Below are 23,473 nucleotides of genomic sequence, written 5' to 3'. Positions count from 1 at the left end.
AACCTCGATGAAATGTTTGGATGTTTTTTAAGCCCTTAATAGGCAGAATAGAATAGAGCGAAATTCCCGGATTTTCCAGAATTCCCAGTTTTCCGGGAAATGTGTCTCCCGTTCAAAATGAATGGGCCATTTTTTCAAACTACCACAATTCCCGCATTTTTCAACCTACCGGTATTCAATCCATTCCACCTTCAAACACATTCTGGAAATTCAAACTAACATTTTTTCAAGTAAAAAAAATTCCAGGAATTCCCAGAATAGTGCGCAAGTTAAGTGCACCTATTAAGTGCACATTTTGAGTGCACTTCAGTAGACACATAAGTGCACATGCTAATTGCGCAAACTAAGTTTACTTAGTAAGTACATTTACTAAGTTCACTTAAGTAAACACAATGAGTGCACATGTTTGCTGTACAAATTAAGTGTACTTACTAAGTGCACTTAAGTACGGTACACACATTACTATGCTAACTGTTGTAATGCTAAATGTTAGCATGCTAACATTTTACAATTCGCATGCGCACTTTCAGTACTTAAGTACGCATAGTAAGTGGGCTTAACATGTACACCTAATGTGTTTACTTAAGTGCACTTAGTGCATTTAAGATATGCGATTATTTGGTACACTTATATATGCGCTTAACGTGCACTTAATTCATGCTAATTGCAAAATGTTAGCATTTTAACCTACTCAGTGGCCTAGTGGTTAGAGTGTCCGCCCTGAGATCGGTAGGTTGTGAGTTCAAACCCCGGCCGAGTCATACCAAAGACTATAAAAATGGGACCCATTACCTCCCTGCTTGGCACTCAGCATCAAGGGTTGGAATCAAAATGATTACCGGGCGCGGCACCGCTGCTGCCCACTGCTCTCCTCACCTTCCAGGGGGTGATCAAGGGGATGGGTCAAATGCAGAGGACAAATTTCACCCCACCTTGTGTGTGTGACAATCATTGGTACTTTAACTTTAACTTAACATTACAACAGTTAGCATAGACTTAAGCATGAACTTTAACATGTGCTCTTAGTAAGTGCATTTATTTTGTACACTTGATTTGTGCACTTAACATACTGTGTGTACTTAAGTGCACTTAAATTGTGGACTTAAACTGTGCACTTAGTAAGTGTACTTGTTTTGTGCAGTAACGTGTGTACTTAGATGCACTTACATTGTGCACTTATTTTGTACACCTATTTTGTGCACTTAACATGTGCATTTACTGTGTGTACTTAAGTGCACTAAGTAAGTGCATTTAATTTGTGCACTTAAGACCTGCACTGAATGTGTGTACTCAAGAGCATGTCGATTTTGCACTTGGTAAGTGCACTCATTAAGCACACTTAAAGTGTGCACTAACTAAGTACACTTAATTTGTGCACCTGACATGTGCCACTTAATGTTTGTACTTGAATGCACTTAGTAAGTGCAGTCATAATGTACACGTAAATTGTGCACTTAACATGTACACTTAATGTTGGTACTCAAGTGCACTTAGTAATTGCACTCATTTTGTACACTTAATTTGTGAATTTAACATGTGCACTCACTGTGTGTATTTAAGTGCACTTAAATTGTGATTATACAGTAATTATAGTTTGTTACTTTCAGTGTTGGGTTAGTTACTGAAAACCAGTAACTAGTCACAATTACTAGTTACTTTATTTCAAAAGTAACTCAGTTACTAACTCAGTTACTTACACCAAAAAGTAATGCGTTACTGTGAAAAGTAACTATTTAGTTACTTCTTCTACTTTTTGTTTTTAAAGCTCCCATTAATGCCCTTTTAGCCTTCATTTCAGTACTGTTATTGCACTGGAGAATAATACAATCTGTTGATCAACTTGACATACATTTGCATCACTGAACTCTGCTAAGCAATGTGCTCTACATACAACACACAAAGACAAAGATATGTTTCAAAGGGCCAATTTATTTCAGGCCAGAACAAATTGACAAAACTATTTTAAATAGCTGCAACATAACATACATAAGTAACAAACAGCATAATAACACTAACACTAACCACGTTAAACCCAGACTCCAAACTAACAAAGGTCTTAACTCATTCTCTTTCTATGCCACTTCAATATGGAATCCACTCCCAACAGGTGTAAAATAAAGGGCATCTCTATCCTCCTTCAAAACCGCACTAAAAGAACACCTCCAGGCAACTACAACCCTAAACTAACACCCTCCCTTCCACATAATACCTCTTCGGATTGTAAATAATCAAATGTAGACACTTTTTCTTATACTTTCTGATCTCTCTCTCTGTGTCCACTACTTGCTGTACATATCCTACCAAGTCAGTCCTACACTGTTTCAATGTCCATTTCTCTGATGATGCAATTGTTGATGCTGATTGTTGATGACAGAAGTGTTGATACCCCCCCCCCCCTCGTCCTCCATATTCCACACCCCGGATTGTAAATAATTCAATGTATATACCCTGATGATTATCTTGTGTGATGACTGTATTATGATGTTAGTATATATTTGATAGTATATATCTGTATCATGAATCAGTGGACCCCGACTTAAACAAGTTGAAAAACTTATTGGGGTGTTACCATTTAGTGGTCAATTGTACGGAATATGTACTGTACTGTGCAATCTACTAATACAAGTTTCAATCAATCAATCAATCAACAACATAGCTGTAAAGCTGGCTTCACCTAAGGAAGGCACACGTGACATACACAGAGCCTAACCAGGCAGATTTGAATTGTTGTTTTGGGCAGTAGACGGGATCTTTGATCCAAGACACAACTTACATTTAACTAAAATGTTATTTTCTTTGTGCTCGACAAAAGAAAAGAAGTGAGAATATCTCATACTTGCCAACCCTCCCGAATTTCAGTGCCTCTCCCCGGGACAACCATTCTCCCAAATTTCTCCCGATTTTCAGCTGGACTTAAGGCACGCCCCCTCCAGGTCCGTGCGGACCTGAGTGAGGACAGCCCGTCGTCACGTCCGCTTGGCCAACCAAAAAGTAACCACAGAACACTATACCGTATAGGCGTATAGTGTTCTGTGGTTACTTTTTTGTTGGCCAACGATTTACGTTATATTGCGTTATACAACACATATTGGTGGTGTAACAATTGGATATTTGATTTAGTTCTTTATTCCTTTTTTATTACGTACAATATTTTGAGCAAAATAAAGACAATAGTGCAAGACAAATACCGGTAAACATAAGCCAAAACTACTATTGCCTCTGATTTAGATCATTTCATTTATGCCCTTAAAGTCCTCCTGCGTCGAAGGACCAATAACAATAACCGCAAAAAACATTTTGTGATTGAAAATTATCGATCTTATATCTGTAATATCGACCATAAACTGATACTATACTTGGTATCATTACTTTCAAGAGCTCTAGTTTAACGGTTAGCATAATGTATCCTCCGATGGTGTAGTGTAGCATTTTTAGCTCTTCCCGGTCTTCCAATGGTAATGATACTTGGGAGTAAATTGATATGCCACCATAGAGGCGAGGATTAGTGACTAAGGCAACTTTGCACTGTGCTAGCTCACTAGCAAAGCCACTACATTGCCTAGAGGAGGCGGTTGTTCACTTGTCCCTGTCAAATTTGCGAGACACTGCTAGGATGTGTCATCAACATGCGTTATCACGATGTAACGATGGTATTAAAATATCTAGTGTCTGTATTAAAATATCTATTGTTGGCCAAATTTATATAATTCATATTGAATATTCAATCCAATCCCTTTATTTATATAGCACATTTAAACAACAAACATTTTTCCAAAGCACTGCACAAAAATATTAAAAACAAGATTCAAATATTATCCTTAGCTCCACCAATGACTGAATAAAAACAAAATAAATAAATATAAAACCAATATAAAAATAAATATGATTAAAAATTATTTTAAAGGGTAAAACCAATTAAAACAATACATAAACATTAAAAATGTAAAAACACAGAGGACCACACAACTCATGTAGTGTTAAAAGCCAGAGAATAAAAGTGGGTCTTAAGACAAGACTTAAAACACTCCACTGTGGGAGCAGTTCGGACATGGAGGGGCAGAGTGTTCCAGAGCTTAGAGCCGACCACAGAGAAGGCCTTGTCTCCCCTGGTTTTGAGTTTCGTCTTGGGCACCACGAGCTGGAGCTGGCTCTCGGACCTCAGAGCGCGCGCTGTAGTGTAAATTTGGATGAGGTTCGAGATGTGAGGTGCCAGTCCATGCAAAGCTTTAAAACCAAACAGCAACATTTTAAAATGTATTCTAAAATGAACAGGGAGCCAGTGCAAAGTCTCAAGAATTGGGGTTATATGCACGCGTTTCCTGGCCCCTGTAAAAAGTCGTGATGCCGCGTTCTGGACTAACTGCAACCGGGAGAGAGCTTTTTGGCTAATGCCAGCATAAAGTGCATTGTAGTGGTCCAGGTGACTTGAAATAAAAGCATGCACGACTTGTTCAAAAAGGTTAAAAGATAAAAACGGTTTTACTTTTGCTAAAAGACGAAGATGATAAAAACACGATTTTAAAACGCCATTGACTTGTTTGTCAAGTTTAAAATCACTGTCTATAGTGACGCCAAGGCTGGTGACTTTGGGACGCACATAATTTTGCAATGGTCCCAAGTCAGTCAGGGCTCACTGACATCACATTGTGTACATCACACAACCCTATTTGTAGTTCTAAACATATTTTGCTTTTCATATTTTTTTTATTTTATTTTTTTACAAATGTGTAATAGTCAATTTTGCAATCTCTAAACACCATCACAAGTAGATTGCAGTTCTGTGGGAAACACTGACACAACAGTGGAAAAAAAGAGGTTTAGCAGTTTCAGTCACACAGGCACTGTTTTGACGTTTTCAGTATGTCGCGCCGAACAGGGGCTTTTTTTTTATATCACAGTATGACTAACATTGTTTGAACATGTGTCGCTGGTGGCGGGGGAGCCTTTTACAACAACCCATTAATTTTCAACAATACTTTTCCTTCTCATCTACCTGCCCACATCCGCCTGTTAGGATGTTTGATTTTCAAATGATGTGCTTCAAAGGTTATGTCTTTTACAACTCTGCAGCATTTCTTATGTAGTCATGAAGGTTGTAGGCAAATGAAGCATCAAGACTACTATAATGTGTATTGTACTGGTTTGAATGTCATACACATCTTAATCAAGCTGCTAAGTTATGTCCAACGTATGCATCTAACAAGGTTAATGAATGTGTTTCAGTTGTTGGCAGTGGTGTCGGAGCTCAAGCTACAGGGCCTGACCATTCTGGTTCTGGGGAGGAAACATATGCTGAACCCATCCAGATCTTGGGACAGACACAACATGAAACGTATCCAGCAGAAAGCTCATTGCTTTTTCACTGACAACATGTGAGCATGAAATGATAAAAGGCAGAATATTAGCCATAAGTGTGAACACTGTGCCCATTGAAGACGCTGCACAACATTGTTGTACCCTAGAGCATGTGTATAAAGGGTCTCAAACTCAGTTTACTTGTGGCCCGCTAGAGGTAGAGTCTAGGCAGCACGAAGTATTCATTTCAGAATCAAGTTTTTTTTAACCATGTGACTAAATGTTTTAAGTACTTCTACCAGCAGCTAAAGCAACCCTGAGCTATGCAAGGGCTTAAGTCATTATAAATGTAAAATTTAATGTAAAAATGAATAAATATGTACCGTAAAAAAATGGTACCGTACATTTTGACACTGTTCAGTAGAAATGTGAAGCTTACAACAATTTGATCTGATTCAGAATTGATTCTTGAATCAAACCTAATCTCGTCATATATTGTAATTTTTAATAAAACATTTTCAAAACAGGTTACCGGTAACAAAAGCTTGTCTTGGCTGCTGACGTATGACAAATATGTGTAAGTGTGCAGATGGCCTAAAACGTCTTTTAAAAAAATAGATTCTTGAACATTTTTGAGTCTATTCAGAATTGTTAAAATAAATAAATATAATCAATTTTTGAGTAGTCTTGACTTCAATTCCAGGCTCTGGATCTTTCTGTGTGGAGTTTGCATGTTCTCCTCGTGACTGCGTGGGTTCCCTCCGGGCACTCCGGTTTCCTCCCACCTCCAAAAACATGCACCTGGGGATAGGTTGATTGGCAACACTAAATTGGCCCTAGTGTGTGAATGTTGTCTGTCTATCTGTGTTGGCCCTGCGATGAGGTGGCGACTTGTCCAGGGTGTACCCCGCCTTCCGCCCTATTGTAGCTGAGATAGGCTCCAGCACCCCCTGCGACACCGAAAAGGACAAGCGGTAGAAAATGGAAGGATGGATGGATTTTTTCCAGCACCTCTATTGCTCACTTACCTAGGGGATGGTCAGAGACACTTCGCTTGCCTAACGCTGGTTGCTCTTTGTGTGTTTGTTTTGCTATATTTTTTACGTTTTCACAATTATTCTAGTAGGATTCAAGATTGCTAGTATATATTTCAACTATAACATGGTGCTCGTGTTGGAATTACATTAAACAAACAAAGTTATGTAGGGCCCACAAAATATTGGCTTGCAAGTTTGAGACACCTACTACCTTACGCAGAGTCAAACCTGTGTTAGCGGCCACAACAATAATTCCCACACAGACAAGTCGTGTTCTAAACCGTATTGATAGTGGCCACCTGTAAAAAGCTGTATAATAGTTTTTCTTTACCCCATATAATGGTCTGTAAAATCTAATTTGATGCATGATGTTTATCGATGGAGTCTCAGTTGTTGTTGTTATTTATTTGTTTACTATTTTTGCTTATTCTTTCAAGAAATCAGAAAGCAGCAGCTCTCTGCTCTCACCGCCTCAACAAATCTTATGAATCCAACGCTTCACATCATCGCTCAAATTGGCTTCCAACTTTTATAGTGGTCTCTTTTGCTGTTTCCCTTGAGTTGGTCACTGTACATGTTTTACTGTATGGCAGAGTGGAAGCCAAAACATACAAAACCAATTTCTACATATTTAGTGAAGAAGTGGTGCTGCACTGCTCAGGAAAGAACCCATTAAATTCAGAGATCTGGATAATGATGCATATAGAGGAGTTTATTTGTACTACTTGAGTCACTAGTCTAACATTAAAGGAACTGTTCATCTCTCATTATAATAATGGAATAATGGCACTACACATTTGTCCTCCATGAACCAGAATGCAGTCTGCTAACTATCACACATATGGGAAAAACACATTCAGGCACAATACTGTTTTTTGGCCTACTGCTGTACTATTGCAAATGTAAAAATGTCCACTCTGTGTATTGAGATATTTTTGTTTTGTTTTTGTGAACACTCACTTTTCACTGTTTCCATCAGTTCTGAGGATGACCCATTCTTGCTGTACGCCACATTGCATTCTGGGAACCACTGTCGTTTTGTGAGTCGGGACCTGATGAGGGACCACAAGGCTTGTCTGCCGGACGAAGCCACCAGGCGGCTCTTCTTCAAATGGCAGAGAGGCCATCAGTTGGTAGTGCATGGATACGTTGCAGTGGGAACGAGGGTTCGATTTCAGGTGAGGGAAAGAAAGAGCAGAAAATAGATGACAATAACATGATTATAGTGCATTCGGAAAGTATTCACAGCCCTTCACTTTTTCCACATTTTGTTATGTTACAGCCTTATCCCGAGATGGAATAAATGTTTTTTTGTCCTCAAAATTAAACACACAATGTAACAAGGTTTAAAAAAACAAATTTATTAAAAATAACAGCCTTTGCTCAATACTTAGTTGATGCACTTTTGGCAGCAATTACAGCCTTAAGTCTTTTTGAATACGATGCCACAAGCTTGGCGCACCTATCTTTGAGCATTTTCGCCAATTCCTCAATGCAGCACATCTCAAGCTCCATCAGGTTGGATAGGAAGCATTGGTTTTTGAGAAACCAAATTCTGTGGTCCGATGAGACAAATATTGAACTCATTGATATGAATGCCAGGTGTCATGTTTGGAGGAAACCGGGCACTGCTCATCACCAAGCCAATAACACCCCTACAGTGAAGCGTGGTGGTGGCAGCATCATGCAGTGGGGATGTGTTTCAGTGGCAGGGACTGAGAGACATCCTGGATAAAAACCAACACTTCTCATCCAACCTGCTGAAGTTGAAATGTGAATTATATTTCTATAGCGCTTTTCTCTAGTGACTCAAAGTGCTTTTACATAGTGAAACCTAATATCTAAGTTACATTTAAACCAGTGTGGGTGGCACTGGGAGCAGGTGGGTAAGGTGTCTTGCCCAAGGACACAACGGCACTGACTGGGATGGCGGAAGCGGGGATCAAACCTGGAACCCTCAAGTTTTACCGCTTTAAATATAAGTTGAGGGGTGCTACAAAGAAGAATAGGTGAAACTGCCAAAAGATAGGTGTGCCAAGCTTGTGGCACCGTATTCAAAAATACTTGAGGGTGTAATTGCTGCCAAAGTGCATCAACAAAGTATTGAACAAATGCTGTGAATACTGATGTACATGTGATTTTTTTTATTTCTAATAAACTAGCAACATTTAAATAAAAAATAAAAATACTTTTTACATGGTCACTATGGTGTATTGTCTGTAGAATCTTGAGGACAAAAATTTATTTATTCTATTTTGGAATAAGGCTGTGACACAGGGGTCGGGAACCTTTTTGGCTGAGAGAGCTATGAAAGCCAAATATTTTAAAATGTATTTCCGTGAGAGCCATATAATATTTTTTAACACTGAATACAACTAAATGAGTGCATTTTTATGTAAGACCAACATTTTTTGAGTATAATAAGTCTCTTATTCTTTTTAATAACATTGTTTTTCTGAAGCTAACCAATAATAAATAAAATACTTTTACCATTCATGCGACTTCTTGAACAGGTGCGGTAGAAAACGGATGGATGGATTAAAATGCATGAGAATGTTTTATATTTTGAACGTTATTTTTAACACTGTGATCACCAGCGGAATTATTCATGACTTATGGTGTTAAGCAATGTCAGCTAAGATTCATCTGAAAGCCGGATGCAGTCATCAAAAGAGCCAAATCTGGCCCCAGAGCCATAGGTTCCCTACCCCTGCTGTGACATAACAAAATGTGGAAAAAGTGAAGCGCTGTGATTGCTTTCCTGATGCGCTGTATGATGAGAAAGATACTTATTTACCCTGTTTGTGTGTTCAGAGTATTACCAGCTATGACACAATTATCCAGACTACAGGAGAGACCTGGCACATCCCCTATGATGATGACATAGAGGACAGGAGCTCATATGAAATTCCGCAAAAATGGCTCTGTCTTACAAAGAGTCTCTGAATATGAAATAATTTTGGGTTGAGAAAAAAATTCTTACGAGAATTCATCTTAACTGTACTTCTAAATAAAAAAATACCACAAATACAATGTTTGATCAACATCTTTCTTGTATGAATCGATAGTCGAACGTGACCCGGATAAGAAGCTCTTATTATGACAGTGCATTTCCGGGGCAAGGTTTTTGTCTGTAAAGTGTTTTGCCGCACACCGGTTGACATTTTTTAATACTAAACTTTTTTGCTGGCTTTTTTGTGTCATGTCTCGGGGGTCAAGTGCAGGCTTTGACCGTCATATCACGATATTCTCTCCGGAGGGAAGACTTTACCAAGTGGGTCAGTACTGGATGAAAATCCTGCTCTGTCACTGGCTAACATGCTAACATTAGCAAGCAGCCCGTTTATCGCCATGTGTTATGCTAATACATTGTTTTTTTCCGAGTATCGTAACTAGTAATATGTGTCTGCCATTAACTTGATGTATGAAGTACTTATCTTTATGAAAAACTGCTCGTCTTACTCAATGAAAAGTTGAGAGATATTTTCCATGCTTCAATGATGTAAAAAGTGATCAACTTGAAAGCCAACCAGCTTGGAAACATGTCTTTAATCAATTCATTGAATGACTACATCAAACTTACTGTGCGTTGTTGCACTAACGCCAAGCAATTTTTTTTAAATGGTCGATAAGCTAAGACATAATGTATTTCATTTGCTGCAGTGCATGAACTGAATACCATAATATAATATCAGTATATATAATATTCTGTACATATATTCTGTACATATTACGTATATATGTTATATTTTATATCGCTATATTTAGTCTATTTATACCTGCATTGTCCTTTCCGTCCTTACACTTTCCATCATTGTAACTGAGCTACTGTGTGGAACAATTTCCCTTGTGGATCATTAAAGTTAGTCTAAGTCTAATATTTCACTATTATCTAGTTTGACTCAATACCGTTCTACTGTAAAATATAGCATAATAAAAAATGGCCACCTTTCACAAAGTAGATTTGTTTGCTATTAATTCCTGTCCGTCTTTACAAAGGTTTGGGCAATATTTTGAATTTTTACAATATTTACTGATATACTGTACATATACAGTCACAAGTTATGTGCATGTTATTTAAAGCGCAGAAACGTTGTACATATATTTAGTTACACTTTTGTGTTATTAGTAATTAGTGTCATCGAATGTTTTTACCATTATAGTATACCTTTTTGCCTTTTTTTTTGGTTTATTTTATTTCTACAATGTGACGCAAGGCAATAAAAATATACAAGCTGCGGTTAGCAAATGGGGCCTTGGTTTACGAATTTTACCAGGAAAGTTAGTGTTATTTAGTTGTTTGTGAGTTCAAACCCCGGCCGAGTCATACCAAAGACTATAAAAATGGGACCCATTACCTCCCTGCTTGGCACTCAGCATCAAGGGTTGGAATTGGGAGTTAAATCACCAAAAATTATTCCCGGGCGCGGCCACTCACTGCTCCCCTCACCTCTCAGGGGGTGATCAAGGGAGATGGGTCGCTAGTGTGTGTGTGTGACAATCATTGGTACTTTAACTTTTTAGTGTTACCTTCATGTACTTCTTGTAACACCCAATCTAAAAAGAAATGTAATATGTATAGGAAACACTGGTCAGTATTAAATGTTGAATATTATGTGTTTTTGTGGAATACATTACAAAAGGTAGTTTCCTCTAAAGGAGTGAGTCACCACAAACTTTACAAACACATTTAAACTTCATAAAATAATTCTGGTATCATGTAATTCCATTAAACCCAAAAGTACTTTAGGGATATACATTTCGGCCCAAATCGGCACACTATGCTTTTTTTTTTTTTTACTTTAGTTAACTGCGTTAAAAGTATTTGCACTGCAGTGTTCTGAGATAAGCGCTGTCTCCCAGCTATTTGAACACATTTGAGTTACAAGCATCCCCGCCATTAATTGGCATACCAAATATCACAGTAAAACCCCGTAAGATCTGCCCAAAACATTTGTCCTCACTCAGACCAGGCTGCAGCAAAAATATTTTAGGGGGAAGCATTAAATTTTTTTCTGCCAAAAATCGATTCCTGCCACGGGAGGGTGCACGCTTGTTAAAGCTGCAATGCTGGGGCTTCGTCTGTCCACAACTGATTACTATATGTAAGACAAACACTTTATATTCATGGTTATCATAGATATGCGTTTGAAATTATTCAAGCCTTTATCGTGTCCAAAAGAAGTGGCCGTTTCAATGGGATTAATGAGATTGTAAAGATCTGTTGTGGATCCAATGTTGATGTGCTAAAACCTCTGTCTTGTTTTCACGCTACGTACAAAGTTAACTGTTCTTTGTTCCTGCACAAAATAAATATTAATAAAGTGTTTGGATGTGTTCATTAAATTAAGGTATTCTTGTTTGCCAAAAAGGGATTCAAAGTACGGTAATATTTTGATATTGACACATCTCATCTGTGCATACATTACTACAATAACCTTAGGAGATGCACTGATGATATGTGTCAATATCAAACTATTATTTTGAATCATAAGTTGTCGTCTGGGTTGATTTCACCTTTTTAAAGTGTACTTCAACACGTAAACAAAACAGTATGTACGTTATTATTATATATGTAACTCTCTTATGGGTATAAAGGGTACTTCAACACCAAAACAGTATGTACTTCATTATTATATACTGTATGTAACACTCTTGAGTGAATACATCCAAACACTTGATTAATATTTATTATGTGCATGAACAAGTAACAGTTAATATTGTATGTAGCTACTAAACAAGAAAGAGGTTTTAGCACATTGACATCTAATCAACAACAGTACTTCACAATCTCATTAATACAATATAAATGGCCAACTCTGTCATTTATCGGACACGATAAAGGCTAAAAAATAATTTCAAACACAATCCTTACGATAACCCCAAATACAAATGTTTGCCTGACATGTAGTAATCCGTTGTGGACAGACGAAGCCCGAAAGCGGTACGCGCTCCCGCTGCACGGCGATGGGAACCAATTTTTGGCGGAGAATCAGTTTTTGGCGCAACGCTGATAGCAGCAACTAATAGATTTGTGTGTAGGCAATTCGAGCATATCACTGCTAGTCTGCACCATACTGAAGCAGAAAGATGTTGTGAAATGAGAGATGTTAACGTAATATCTAAACGGCAGACGTTTAAATTAAAAATATGGAGAAACTGGAAGGAGATACAGTAGAAGTCCACTCTCCTTGGTAAATGTTGTAAATGTAATGTACATTATTATGACATTACTTCATAAAATACTGTAGTTGTTTGTGAAATGAGAGATGTTAACGTAATATCTAAACAGCAGACGTTTAAATTAAAAATATGGTGAAACTGGAAGGAGATACAGCAGAAGTCCACTTTCCTTGGTAAATGTTGTAAATGTAGTGTACATTATTATGACATTACTTCATAAAATACTGTAGTTGTTTGTATTCTGTTGTATTGTTTTTCATAAAATATTTATTTACTAGAAAGTTGTTTTTAATATGCATGTTACATTTTATAATTGTGCTGTTTTGGAAGGGGGCAAGCACCGATTAAATTGAATTCAATTATTTTCAATGGGAAACAGTGATTAAGATACAAGTGTTTTGAATAAAGAATATATGTTAGTTAATAGTAATGTTGTTTCATTTGTATCTTTTCTCAGAGTACGCCTTCAAGGCAATCAACCAGGGAGGACTGACCTCTGTGGCAGTCAGAGGGAAGGACTGTGCTGTGATTGTCACCCAGAAGAAAATCCCAGTCAGTATAAATGGACTACCGTCATACACATGCAAGCATGTAACTAGATTCTCCAGCTGACATTGCAGCTGGTACATACGTCCACTGTGTTTCTTATGTCTTTGTAATGTGTTCTTCAGGACAAGCTGCTAGATGCCGAGACAGTCACACATCTGTTCAAAATAACAGACAGCATAGGGTGTGTGATGACCGGCATGACGGGTAAGCCAGCTGACAGAACCCTTAACCCCAAACATGGGGGACGTCAGGTTTCCTCTTGTTCATGTGAGGTCGTGTTGATTCTGAACTCGCTATAAATAACAATCATATTAAAGCTTGTGAGCCAAGAGAGGAAAAACCTGCTAAATGTGTGTTTTAAAAAGGTATTTCCAACTATTTTATATTACCATTAGTGGTTTTAACAGAACATATTTAAAAAAATACTAAGTATATATTTTTCACAATTGCTAATTATATATACTGTGTCGTGTGCTCAGATCCATTCAGAAAAATATAATACATGTGAAATCAATAGCCTTTCATCATTTGCAATGTTCCTGCTGCCACTGAACGCAAGTACAAATCTAATGGTATGTAATTCTCCATGAACCAGGAAATAGTTGGCTAACATGCAGACATGCCACATTTTGTATATTTTGTTGGAGGAATTTATTTTCCTTTTTTTTAACACTTTTGAATAGAGGTGTCCCAATCTGATATGGGTTTTGGATATCAACAGTCTGATATCTGCAAAGAAACAAATATCAAATTCTATTGGATTGCATCTAAAATCTCCCCATATATGCGCTCTGATACAAGCAGTCCTTTTGCTTGTATAGGTTGATATTTTCTTGTATTTTAATGAAAAAACAGTAGTTTACAAGAGGTAAGCATGGTAGGTTATAGGCTATTAGGAGCTAGAATCTACACAACAGCTAAGCACACAAGCTATACATACTAGTAATTCTCCTTAATTGAACAATATTGCAGTCTAAAATACTATTAAATAATCAAAATAAACAAGTATCAAATAATTATATGCAATACAAAGTCTCCAAGGCAGAAGAAGCATATTAAAAAGTATCTAGTAATTAACATGTCTGCATCATTCAACTTAATGCATCATGAGCTTAACTTACAGGTGTCGCCAAAAACAATTATTACCGTACTGTACCACTTCACTTGCACTTAAAGACAACATAAGTCAATTCCAGACAGTGTTAGTGTTAGTGTTTTTCATTACTACAATTATTATTTTCTTGACTAATTTTACTTGATCAAACATATTGTAACCTTCCACACTCCAAAATAATAAAATGATGTATGATTACTGCTAATATCGTATTTGATCGTGTTGGAAGTGAAAAAGTTGTATCGAAACACCCCTGCTTTTAGACACGCCCTAAATCAAAATTGATGCATCCTCATCATGCTACATGTGTATTATGGCTCGGTGTCCATCCATCCATCCATCCATCTTCTTCCGCTTATCCGAGGTCGGGTCGCGGGGGCAGCAGCCTAAGCAGGGAAGCCCAGACTTCCCTCTCCCCAGCCACTTCGTCCAGCTCTTCCTGTGGGACCCCGAGGCGTTCCCAAGCCAGCCGGGAGACATAGTCTTCCCAACGTGCCCTGGGTCTTCCCCGCGGCCTCCTACCGGTCGGACGTGCCCTAAACACCTCCCTAGGGAGGCGTTCGGGTGGCATCCTGACCAGATGCCCGAACCACCTCATCTGGCTCCTCTCGATGTGGAGGAGCAGCGGCTTTACTTTGAGCTCCTCCCGGATGGCAGAGCTTCTCACCCTATCTCTAAGGGAGAGCCCCGCCACCCGGCGGAGGAAACTCATTTCGGCCGCTTGTACCCGTGATCTTGTCCTTTCGGTCATAACCCAAAGCTCATGACCATAGGTGAGGATGGGAACGTAGATCGACCGGTAAATTGAGAGCTTTGCCTTCCGGCTCAGCTCCTTCTTCACCACAACGGATCGATACAGCGTCCGCATTACTGAAGACGCCGCACTGATCCGCCTGTCGATCTCACGATCCACTCTTCCCTCTCTCGTGAACAAGACTCAAGACTCCGAGGTACTTGAACTCCTCCACGTGGGGCAAGATCTCCTCCCCAACCCGGAGATGGCACTCCACCCTTTTCCGGGCAAGAACCATGGACTTGGAGGTGCTGATTCTCATCCCAGTCGCTTCACACTCGGCTACGAACCGATCCAGCGAGAGCTGAAGATCCTGGCCAGATGAAGCCATCAGGACCACATCATCTGCAAAAAGCAGAGACCTAATCCTGCAGCCACCAAACCAGATCCCCTCAACGCCTTGACTGCGCCTAGAAATTCTGTCCATAAAAGTTATGAACAGAATCGGTGACAAAGGGCAGCCTTGGCGGAGTCCAACCCTCACTGGAAACGTGTCCGACTTACTACCGGCAATGCGGACCAAGCTCTGGCACTGAGCATACAGGGAGCGGACTGCCACAATCAGACAGTCCGATACCCCATACTCCCTGAGCACTCCCCACAGGACTTCCCGAGGGACACGGTCGAATGCCTTCTCCAAGTCCACAAAACACATGTAGACTGGTTGGGCAAACTCCCATGCACCCTCAAGGACCCTGCCGAGAGTATAGAGCTGGTCCACAGTTCCACGACCAGGACGAAAACCACACTGTTCCTCCTGAATCCGAGGTTCGACTATCCGGCGTAGCCTCCTCTCCAGTACACCTGAATAGACCTTACCGGGAAGGCTGAGGAGTGTGATCCCACAATAGTTAGAACACACCCTCCGGTTCCCCTTCTTAAAGAGAGGAACCACCACCCCGGTCTGCCAATCCAGTGGTACCGCCCCCGATGTCCACGCGATGCTGCAGAGTCTTGTCAACCAAGACAGCCCCACAGCATCCAGAGCCTTAAGGAACTCCGGGCGGATCTCATCCACCCCCGGGGCCTTGCCACCGAGGAGCTTTTTAACTACCTCAGCAACCTCAGCCCCAGAAATAGGAGAGCCCACCACAGACTCCTCAGGCACTGTTTCCTCATAGGAAGACGTGTTGGTGGGATTGAGGAGGTCTTCGAAGTATTCCCTCCACCGATCCACAACATCCGCAGTCGAGGTCAGCAGAACACCATCCTCGCCATACACGGTGTTGATAGTGCACTGCTTCCCCTTCCTGAGGCGGCGGATGGTGGTCCAGAATTGCTTCGAAGCCGTCCGGAAGTCGTTTTCCATGGCCTCACCGAACTCCTCCCATGTCCGAGTTTTTGCCTCTGCGACCGCTGAAGCCGCACACCGCTTGGCCTGTCGGTACTTGTCCACTGCCTCAGGAGTCCTATGAGCCAAAAGAACCCGATAGGACTCCTTCTTCAGCTTGACGGCATCCCTCACCGCCGGTGTCCACCAACGGGTTCTAGGATTACCGCCACGACAAGCACCAACTACCTTGCGGCCACAGCTCCAATCAGCCGCCTCGACAATAGAGGCGCGGAACATGGTCCATTCGGACTCAATGTCCAGCACCTCCCTCGTGACATGTTCAAAGTTCTTCCGGAGGTGGGAATTGAAACTCTCTCTGACAGGAGACTCTGCTAGACGTTCCCAGCAAACCCTCACAATGCGTTTGGGCCTGCCAGGTCTGTCCGGCATCCTCCCCCACCATCGCAGCCAACTCACCACCAGGTGGTGATCGGTAGAAAGCTCCGCCCCTCTCTTCACCCGAGTGTCCAAAACATGAGGCCGCAAATCCGATGACACAACTACAAAGTCGATCATGGAACTGCGGCCTAGGGTGTCCTGGTGCCAAGTGCACATATGGACACCCTTATGTTTGAACATGGTGTTCGTTATGGACAATCTGTGACGGGCACAAAAGTCCAATAACAAAACACCGCTCGGGTTCAGATCCGGGCAGCCATTCTTCCCAATCACGCCTCTCCAGCTTTCACTGTCGCTGCCAACATGAGCATTGAAGTCCCCCAGTAGAACGAGGGAATCACCCGGGGGAGCACTCTCAAGTACTCCCTCGAGTGAATCCAAAAAGGGTGGGTACTCTGAGCTGCGGTTTGGCGCGTAAGCGCAAACCACAGTCAGGACCCGTTCCCCCACCCGAAAGCGGAGGGAAGCTACCCTCTCGTCCACCGGGTTGAACTCCAACGTACAGGCTCTGAGCCGGGGGGAAACAAGAATTGCCACCCCAGCCCGTCGCCTCTCACTGCCGGCAACGCCAGAGTGGAAGAGAGTCCAGCCCCTCTCGAGAGAACTGGTTCCAGAGCCCTTGCTGTGCGTCGAAGTGAGTCAGACTATATCTAGCCGGAACTTCTCCACCTCGCGCACTAGCTCAGGCTCCTTCCCCCCCAGCGAGGTGACGTTCCACGTCCCAAGAGCTAGCTTCTGTAGCCGAGGATCGGACCGCCAAGTGCCCTGCCTTCGGCTTCCGCCCAGCTCACATCGCACCCGACCTCTATGACCCCTGCTATGGGTGGTGAGCCCATTGGAGGGGGGACCCACGTTGCCTCTTCGGGCTGTGCCCGGCCGGGCCCCATGGGGACAGGCCCGGCCACCAGGCGCTCGCCATCGTGCCCCTGGCTCCAGAGGGGGGCCCCGGTGACCCGCGTCCGGGCGAGGGAAATCTGGGTTCCTTGTCAGTGTTATTCATAGAGATCTTCGAGCTGCTCTTTGTCTGATCCCTCACCTAGGACCAGTTTGCCTTGGGAGACCCTACCAGGGGGCATAGAAGCCCCCGGACAACATAGCTCCTAGGATCATTGGGACACGCAAACTCCTCTACCACGTTAAGGTGGCAGCTCAGAGAGGAGATGGCTCGGTGTAATCATTAATAATTATTTGGAATCCCTTACGGCTTTGGATGTTGTAGTAATTTCATGGTTGGACGGTCTTATAAATGTGAGCATTTTTAAAAGGCCGTTTTTTGTTTACCTCTCTCCAGCTGACAGCAGGTCTCAGGTGCAGAGAGCGCGATATGAAGCATCCAACTGGATGTACAAGTACGGCTATGAAATTTCTGTTGGCATGTTGTGCAAACGCATGGCTGACATCTCTCAAGTCTACACACAGAACGCCGAGATGAGACCACTAGGATGCTGTGAGTACTAGTGCATCCTTTTTTAATCAGTTTTTATATTTTACCTTAAAAAGTGTCTTTCAGAAAACTGAAGTTTTATTTTTTTTATAGCCTCATGGCTAATTCTGGTACATTTGCTGTAATGTCTATTAATGCACACTGTCCCTGTCACATAAACAAATCAATGAATATTCAGGGTCATTACGGTATCTTACTGGTTGAGCATCATCAGCGATCTCTATGATTCAGGCATGCTGATGGTGGGAGTGGATGAGGAACTGGGTCTGCAGCTGTTTAAGTGTGATCCAGCTGGCTACTACTGTGGTTTCAAGGCCACTGCATCTGGAGTTAAACAGACAGAAGCCATCAGCTTCCTGGAGAAGAAAGTCAAGAAGAAACCGGACTGGAGCTATGAGCAGACCATTGAGGTTCATGACACACACTCACACGTGGCACATACACTCCTCACATAGCAGAGAGATGCCAACTTCCCTCGCGCTTTGGGGAATGAAACTTGATGCTTGGGACATCCCCTTGACCAGTGGTGTGTGCCTAAAAGGGTGCCAGGGTGGATTCCACTGACGTAATGATATGAGCTAATGGCTCCACTCACTGGGGTACAACTGAACAAGACACCCTAGTCCTCCACCTGCTCCCTGGTACTGGAAAGCCAAACACTCACACACTGCTCCAGTGTCCTTTAAGTGTGTGACGGAGTACTTTCCCAAACTGACTCACACAAAATGAGGTACCCTTACAATGGAAACAATTGCAGTTCCAATTACTACTCAATTGTGATTACATTTTTCAAATGTTTTATGAGTGGCAATCAAAACCAACGCTGCCCTTTTACTTAAGCTAAGGACTCACGCTGCACTGTCAAAGGGATGGCCAAGTGAAGAGAATGCCATGTTTTTGACTTAATAGATTATTTTCAGTCTTTCTATTATTTTTATTGAGGAAAATAGTATTCTGTCAACTGTCCTGTCATTAGGAATGACAGAAAGACCATTGTAAGTTTCTTTAAAGGCGAACTATGATGTATGATGAAGCTATATCATGTTTATGAATTTTGTGACAGATTCAAATTGCCCTACAGAAAATTAAGTACCCTTACACTGGAACAAATTGCGATTTCGATTCACACTCACATGTGATCACATTTTTCAAATGTTTTATGAGTGGCAACACAAACCAATTTACTTACGGGGACGGCGTGGTGAAGTTGGTAGAGTGGCCGTGCCAGCAATCGGAAGGTTGCTGGTTACCGGGGTTCAATCCCCACCTTCTACCATCCTAGTCACGTCCGTTGTGTCCTTGGGCTAGACACTTCACCCCTTGCTCCTGATGGCTACTGGTTAGCACCTTGCATGGCAGCTCCCGCCGTCAGTGTGTGTATGTGTGTGTGAATGGGTGAATGTGGAAATACTGTCAAAGGCGCTTTGAGTACCGGTACCTTGAAGGTAGAAAAGCGCTATACAAGTATAACCCATTTATCATTTATTTACTTAAGCGAAGGATTTACACTGCACTGTTGTTGACATAGCCATGTAAGCAAGCATGCCCTGTTTTTGACTTGATGGATTATTTTCAGTCTTTCTAGTATTTTTTTAATGGTGGAGGGGGAAAGTGTTCAGTCAACTGTCCTTCTAGGACCTCTCATTAGAAACGACAGAAAGACCATCAGAAGTTTCTTTAAAGGAGTACTGCACTTTTTTTGGAATTGTGTCTGTCATTTACAGTCCATTTGTAAGACAAGCACACTTATGTTTTTCTTTTTTTAATGTATTCTAAATCATTATTAAACGCTTGCAAGTCAGTTGAACTGGAGCCAATGGTAGTCGCTCTATTACGCCTACAAATTAATCTTAAAAAAAACCTCAGTCAACATGTTTTATACACACTAAGTATGTATGTAATGTAGTGAAAGGGACATTCACATTAACAAGTAATATTTATGTATTTTGGTAATATGGCAGCATATTGGTTTCACATTCCTGTTTCCCTTTAACAACAACACTACTAATCATGCAGACTTCTTGAGGGACAACAAAGATTACTTTGAGACAAATTATAATTCAGAAGCTCATATTTGTTTGGTTTGAACATAAGGAGGATGAAACGTTATAAAAGCTGTGTGTTAAACAGATCCAGTTTTAGTCAAACACTAAGCATCATGCAGCACTACAGCCCAGTGCTAAAGAAAAAATACAAATTACGAACATAATAAAACAATCACTTACTGCACAATGTCTGCTCTCACTGGGATGCTGACTGATGCGATCTTCATATCTTCTCGTTTGGATGAAGAATTAATCATAATACCCACGAAGGGTTAAAATAAGGTGCCGCAAACGAGCATCTTTTCATGTCTTTCTCGTCATCTGCGGGTCTAAGTTGGTTGTCAAAGTTTACCAACTTCTCGATTTATGGCCAAAAGCTTCTACCATCTAGGTAAAATGCATGATTAATAATCTAATATTAACTTTCATCAACTCCAAGGCGATGCAGCAGCTCACCAGCTTATATGTCAATACCTGCTTAAGCAAGTTACCTCTCTGATCACAGCGCGGCTAAAATATAGTTTGTCTGTGTTAGCGCTTATGATGACAATAATGCTAATACTTGGTAATATTTAGGCTACGACATGTAACTGGAGTATTGTTGGCAGTTTTTGGATGGTTTTTAGAGGGCTTTATGGGAGCAGTAGATTACTCCCATAAGCTGCATTGTTAGCCACCTTGTATTTTCCAAATTTTACAACTTAGAATGCATAAAAAAACAAACACTTTTCTTGTCTTACATAGGAATTGTGAATGATAGGCAAAATCCCCCCCCCTAAAAAAGTTAATTTCCCCTTTGAAGGGGACGTATAATGTATGGTGAATCAATTACACCATCAACAACCAGCTAAGCCCTTACTTTCATATTGTGTTTATTTGCACTACACTGCATTTGTTTGTTGTTTTTCTTAATGCTGCTCTGTCCTCCAACCAGACGGCCATCTCATGTCTGTCCACTGTCCTGTCCATCGACTTCAAGCCCTCCGAATTGGAGGTGGGGGTCGTCTCCTCCAAAGAACCTCGATTCAAGTGAGTATTTGAGCCAAACTATGACTTAAGCTGCAACTGCCGCTATCAAAGTACATATTATTTTTTCAGGCATATTGCAAGAAACAATATTGGTGTTTAAATGTGTCACGTATGCCTTACAGGATTCTCTCAGAGTCTGAGATCGACACTCACCTGGTGGCTTTGTCAGAGCGAGAGTGAGACGCTCACACGTCTGAAGTGGATGGAAGTCTCGAACACAAGATTGACACTTTTATACAACTGAGGTAGAATATTTTACCCACCTTTTTTTTTTTTTTTGCACTTTTCCAGAACGGGACAAACATATTCCCGCCTTTGCAACATTTTGTCTTTTCCTCTCTTACTTTAGTTTTGATGACAGTGACATGAATGGGGTTTTCACTTTCAGTAGACTTTTTTGTCCTTCAGATTCTTTAGATTTCACCATCTTTACTCAGGGTCAACAATATAACGCTGAGCTTCAGCCTTGAAGATGTCAAATTGGTGTTTTGAATAAAACCAGAGTGTCTTCTACAGTCAACCTCAGCAGGAACTCACTCATTACTTCATTCTGGGGTTTTTCTTTTCTTTGCCTGGAACCTTTGACTGCCTTTAGCCTTTATATCAGTCTGACAGCATGCAGGTCATTTTACCGCTGCTGCTTTTTGGATTTGTTGTGCTCAGTTTTCCTAAAATAATTATATTGGTGGAACATTTTTTGTTTTTCATTACGTTTTACTTCTGCTTATGTATGTAAAAACCTGTACTGCAACAACATAATTTCCCCATTGTGGAATTAATAAAAGTCTACCGTATCCTATCCTATCCTTACATGTACAGTAGGAAGGGGATTCATATGGCCCCAATGTCAGGGTTTACCTGACACATGAAGCATGACGAATTGGGGGGTGCACTATCCACTTTAGCCGCCAGACGGCAGTAGTGTTGAACATCTTGAAATGGGTTTTGTGGCAATCCCAACTTTGACCACAACTTTATTTGCTATGTAGAGTGGCGCTTGCCGTCATTTTCAGCAGACTGCATTGCAAAATGATTAACCCCCCCCAACTTCCTCTCAGGTGACATCCACCCAGGAATGGGGCCATATGAATCCCTTCCCTACTTTAGATAAGGTTTATGTAAATTTTAGGCTACATTCACACGTGTTACGCTGGCCGAAACCAAAAAAGATATACTGTGTGTCAGGGGTGCTCAAAACAATCAATTTACATCAGAATCACAATTCTTATTTACTCAAATCCTAAATCGATTTATGATGTTCACAAATTGATTTAAAAAACAAAAATACAATTATTTAAAAAATAATTTTTATCCATCTCCATGCTTAAAAATTAGGTTTTGTAACCTGTTTTGAAAATGTTTTGTTGAAATTATTATCATACATAATACACAGTATGAATCGAGAATCAATTCTAAATCGAATAGTCACCCCATTAATCGGAAGCGTATCGAATCGCCCAAAGATTCTCACCTCTACTGTATAAACTTGTTTTTATATACCAAGCATGTTGTAAAGATATGATTGAGCTTTTGTGATTTATTATGTGACCACATTTAAATATTTTAAACCCACACGCTCTGTGCTGGGTTGAATATAGTAGTCCGTCTTTTAGCGCTGTTAATAGGTTAGGGCATAAAACACCTATTGATGAGCTTCTAAATAGTTTTTTTTAACATGAAAACCCTATTGTCACGTTTACACTCTTGTAATCTATTATAGTAGTTCTGCCTGAGGCTGAGCCAATCAGTGACCATGATACTGCATAGCGTGCTCTGATTGGTTTGGGCTCCTCTACTGGCCAATACTATTGTAGTCATGATAGTTTTAGTTTATTTCACCGTTTTTATGTTTGAAAATGCTTAATTCAGGACCCAAAAAATTGTAATATACGCTTTTAAAAAAAAATCTGCAATGTGGTGTCGCCGCGTTATTTTTGTTTTATTTTTACCAGCTCAAATGTCACCAAAAGCTACTAGAATATGCTTTTAAAGAGCACTATTGCCCTCTGTCACATATGGAAGAAGAGAGACTACACATTTTCAAATATATTTTCCTTTCTGCTGTGATTTTAGTCTGTGTAGCATTTTATATTTGAACTCAAATGAACCGCACTTCAACACAAGTTTGAAGTGGGTCTCGGACTGTCCGCTTGTTTGGATTGTGCTCACTTGACCAAACCAACTGCACCATCAGAGCAAACGCAGCAGATTAACGAATTTGAACGCACCCTAAAATATTATTGGCCAGTTTG

At 40.8% G+C, this 23,473-nt stretch overlaps 2 protein-coding genes across 3 annotated transcripts in view; both read left to right on the top strand.

Moving 5' to 3' along the window:
* The window catches only part of prorp (protein only RNase P catalytic subunit), a 28,313-nt gene extending 18,965 nt beyond the window's left edge, over positions 1 to 9,348 (top strand). For both annotated transcript variants that reach the window (XM_061968415.1, XM_061968416.1), the window contains 3 exons: positions 5,224 to 5,372; positions 7,312 to 7,510; positions 9,147 to 9,348. In XM_061968415.1, coding sequence (XP_061824399.1) covers positions 5,224 to 5,372; positions 7,312 to 7,510; positions 9,147 to 9,278 — 480 coding nt within the window. In that variant the 3' untranslated portion in view covers positions 9,279 to 9,348. The remainder of the gene's footprint in view (positions 1 to 5,223; positions 5,373 to 7,311; positions 7,511 to 9,146) is intronic.
* Positions 9,349 to 9,429: 81 nt separating this feature from the next.
* psma6a (proteasome 20S subunit alpha 6a) lies at positions 9,430 to 22,020 on the top strand. Its single transcript, XM_061968421.1, has 7 exons — positions 9,430 to 9,610; positions 12,973 to 13,067; positions 13,187 to 13,268; positions 17,995 to 18,150; positions 18,379 to 18,557; positions 21,127 to 21,221; positions 21,344 to 22,020. The coding sequence occupies exons 1-7, from the start codon at positions 9,535 to 9,537 to the stop codon at positions 21,399 to 21,401; spliced, it is 741 nt and encodes a 246-aa protein (XP_061824405.1). The 5' UTR covers positions 9,430 to 9,534; the 3' UTR covers positions 21,402 to 22,020.
* The last annotated feature ends 1,453 nt before the right edge of the window (positions 22,021 to 23,473 follow it).

Source organism: Nerophis lumbriciformis, linkage group LG08, assembly GCF_033978685.3.
Source record: "Nerophis lumbriciformis linkage group LG08, RoL_Nlum_v2.1, whole genome shotgun sequence".
NCBI lineage: Eukaryota > Metazoa > Chordata > Actinopteri > Syngnathiformes > Syngnathidae > Nerophis > Nerophis lumbriciformis.
Note: the sequence above shows the minus strand (reverse complement) of the source record. Positions and strands in the feature narration are given on the sequence as shown.

Bases quoted from the DNA above. Each gene is read 5' to 3' on its own strand.
- psma6a (XM_061968421.1), top strand. From the start codon at position 9,535: ATGTCTCGGGGGTCAAGTGCAGGCTTTGACCGTCATATCACGATATTC. The intron at 13,269-17,994 runs GTAAGCCAGCTG...ACCTCTCTCCAG, and splicing joins TGTGATGACCGGCATGACGG to CTGACAGCAGGTCTCAGGTG. The intron at 21,222-21,343 runs GTGAGTATTTGA...TATGCCTTACAG, and splicing joins TCCAAAGAACCTCGATTCAA to GATTCTCTCAGAGTCTGAGA.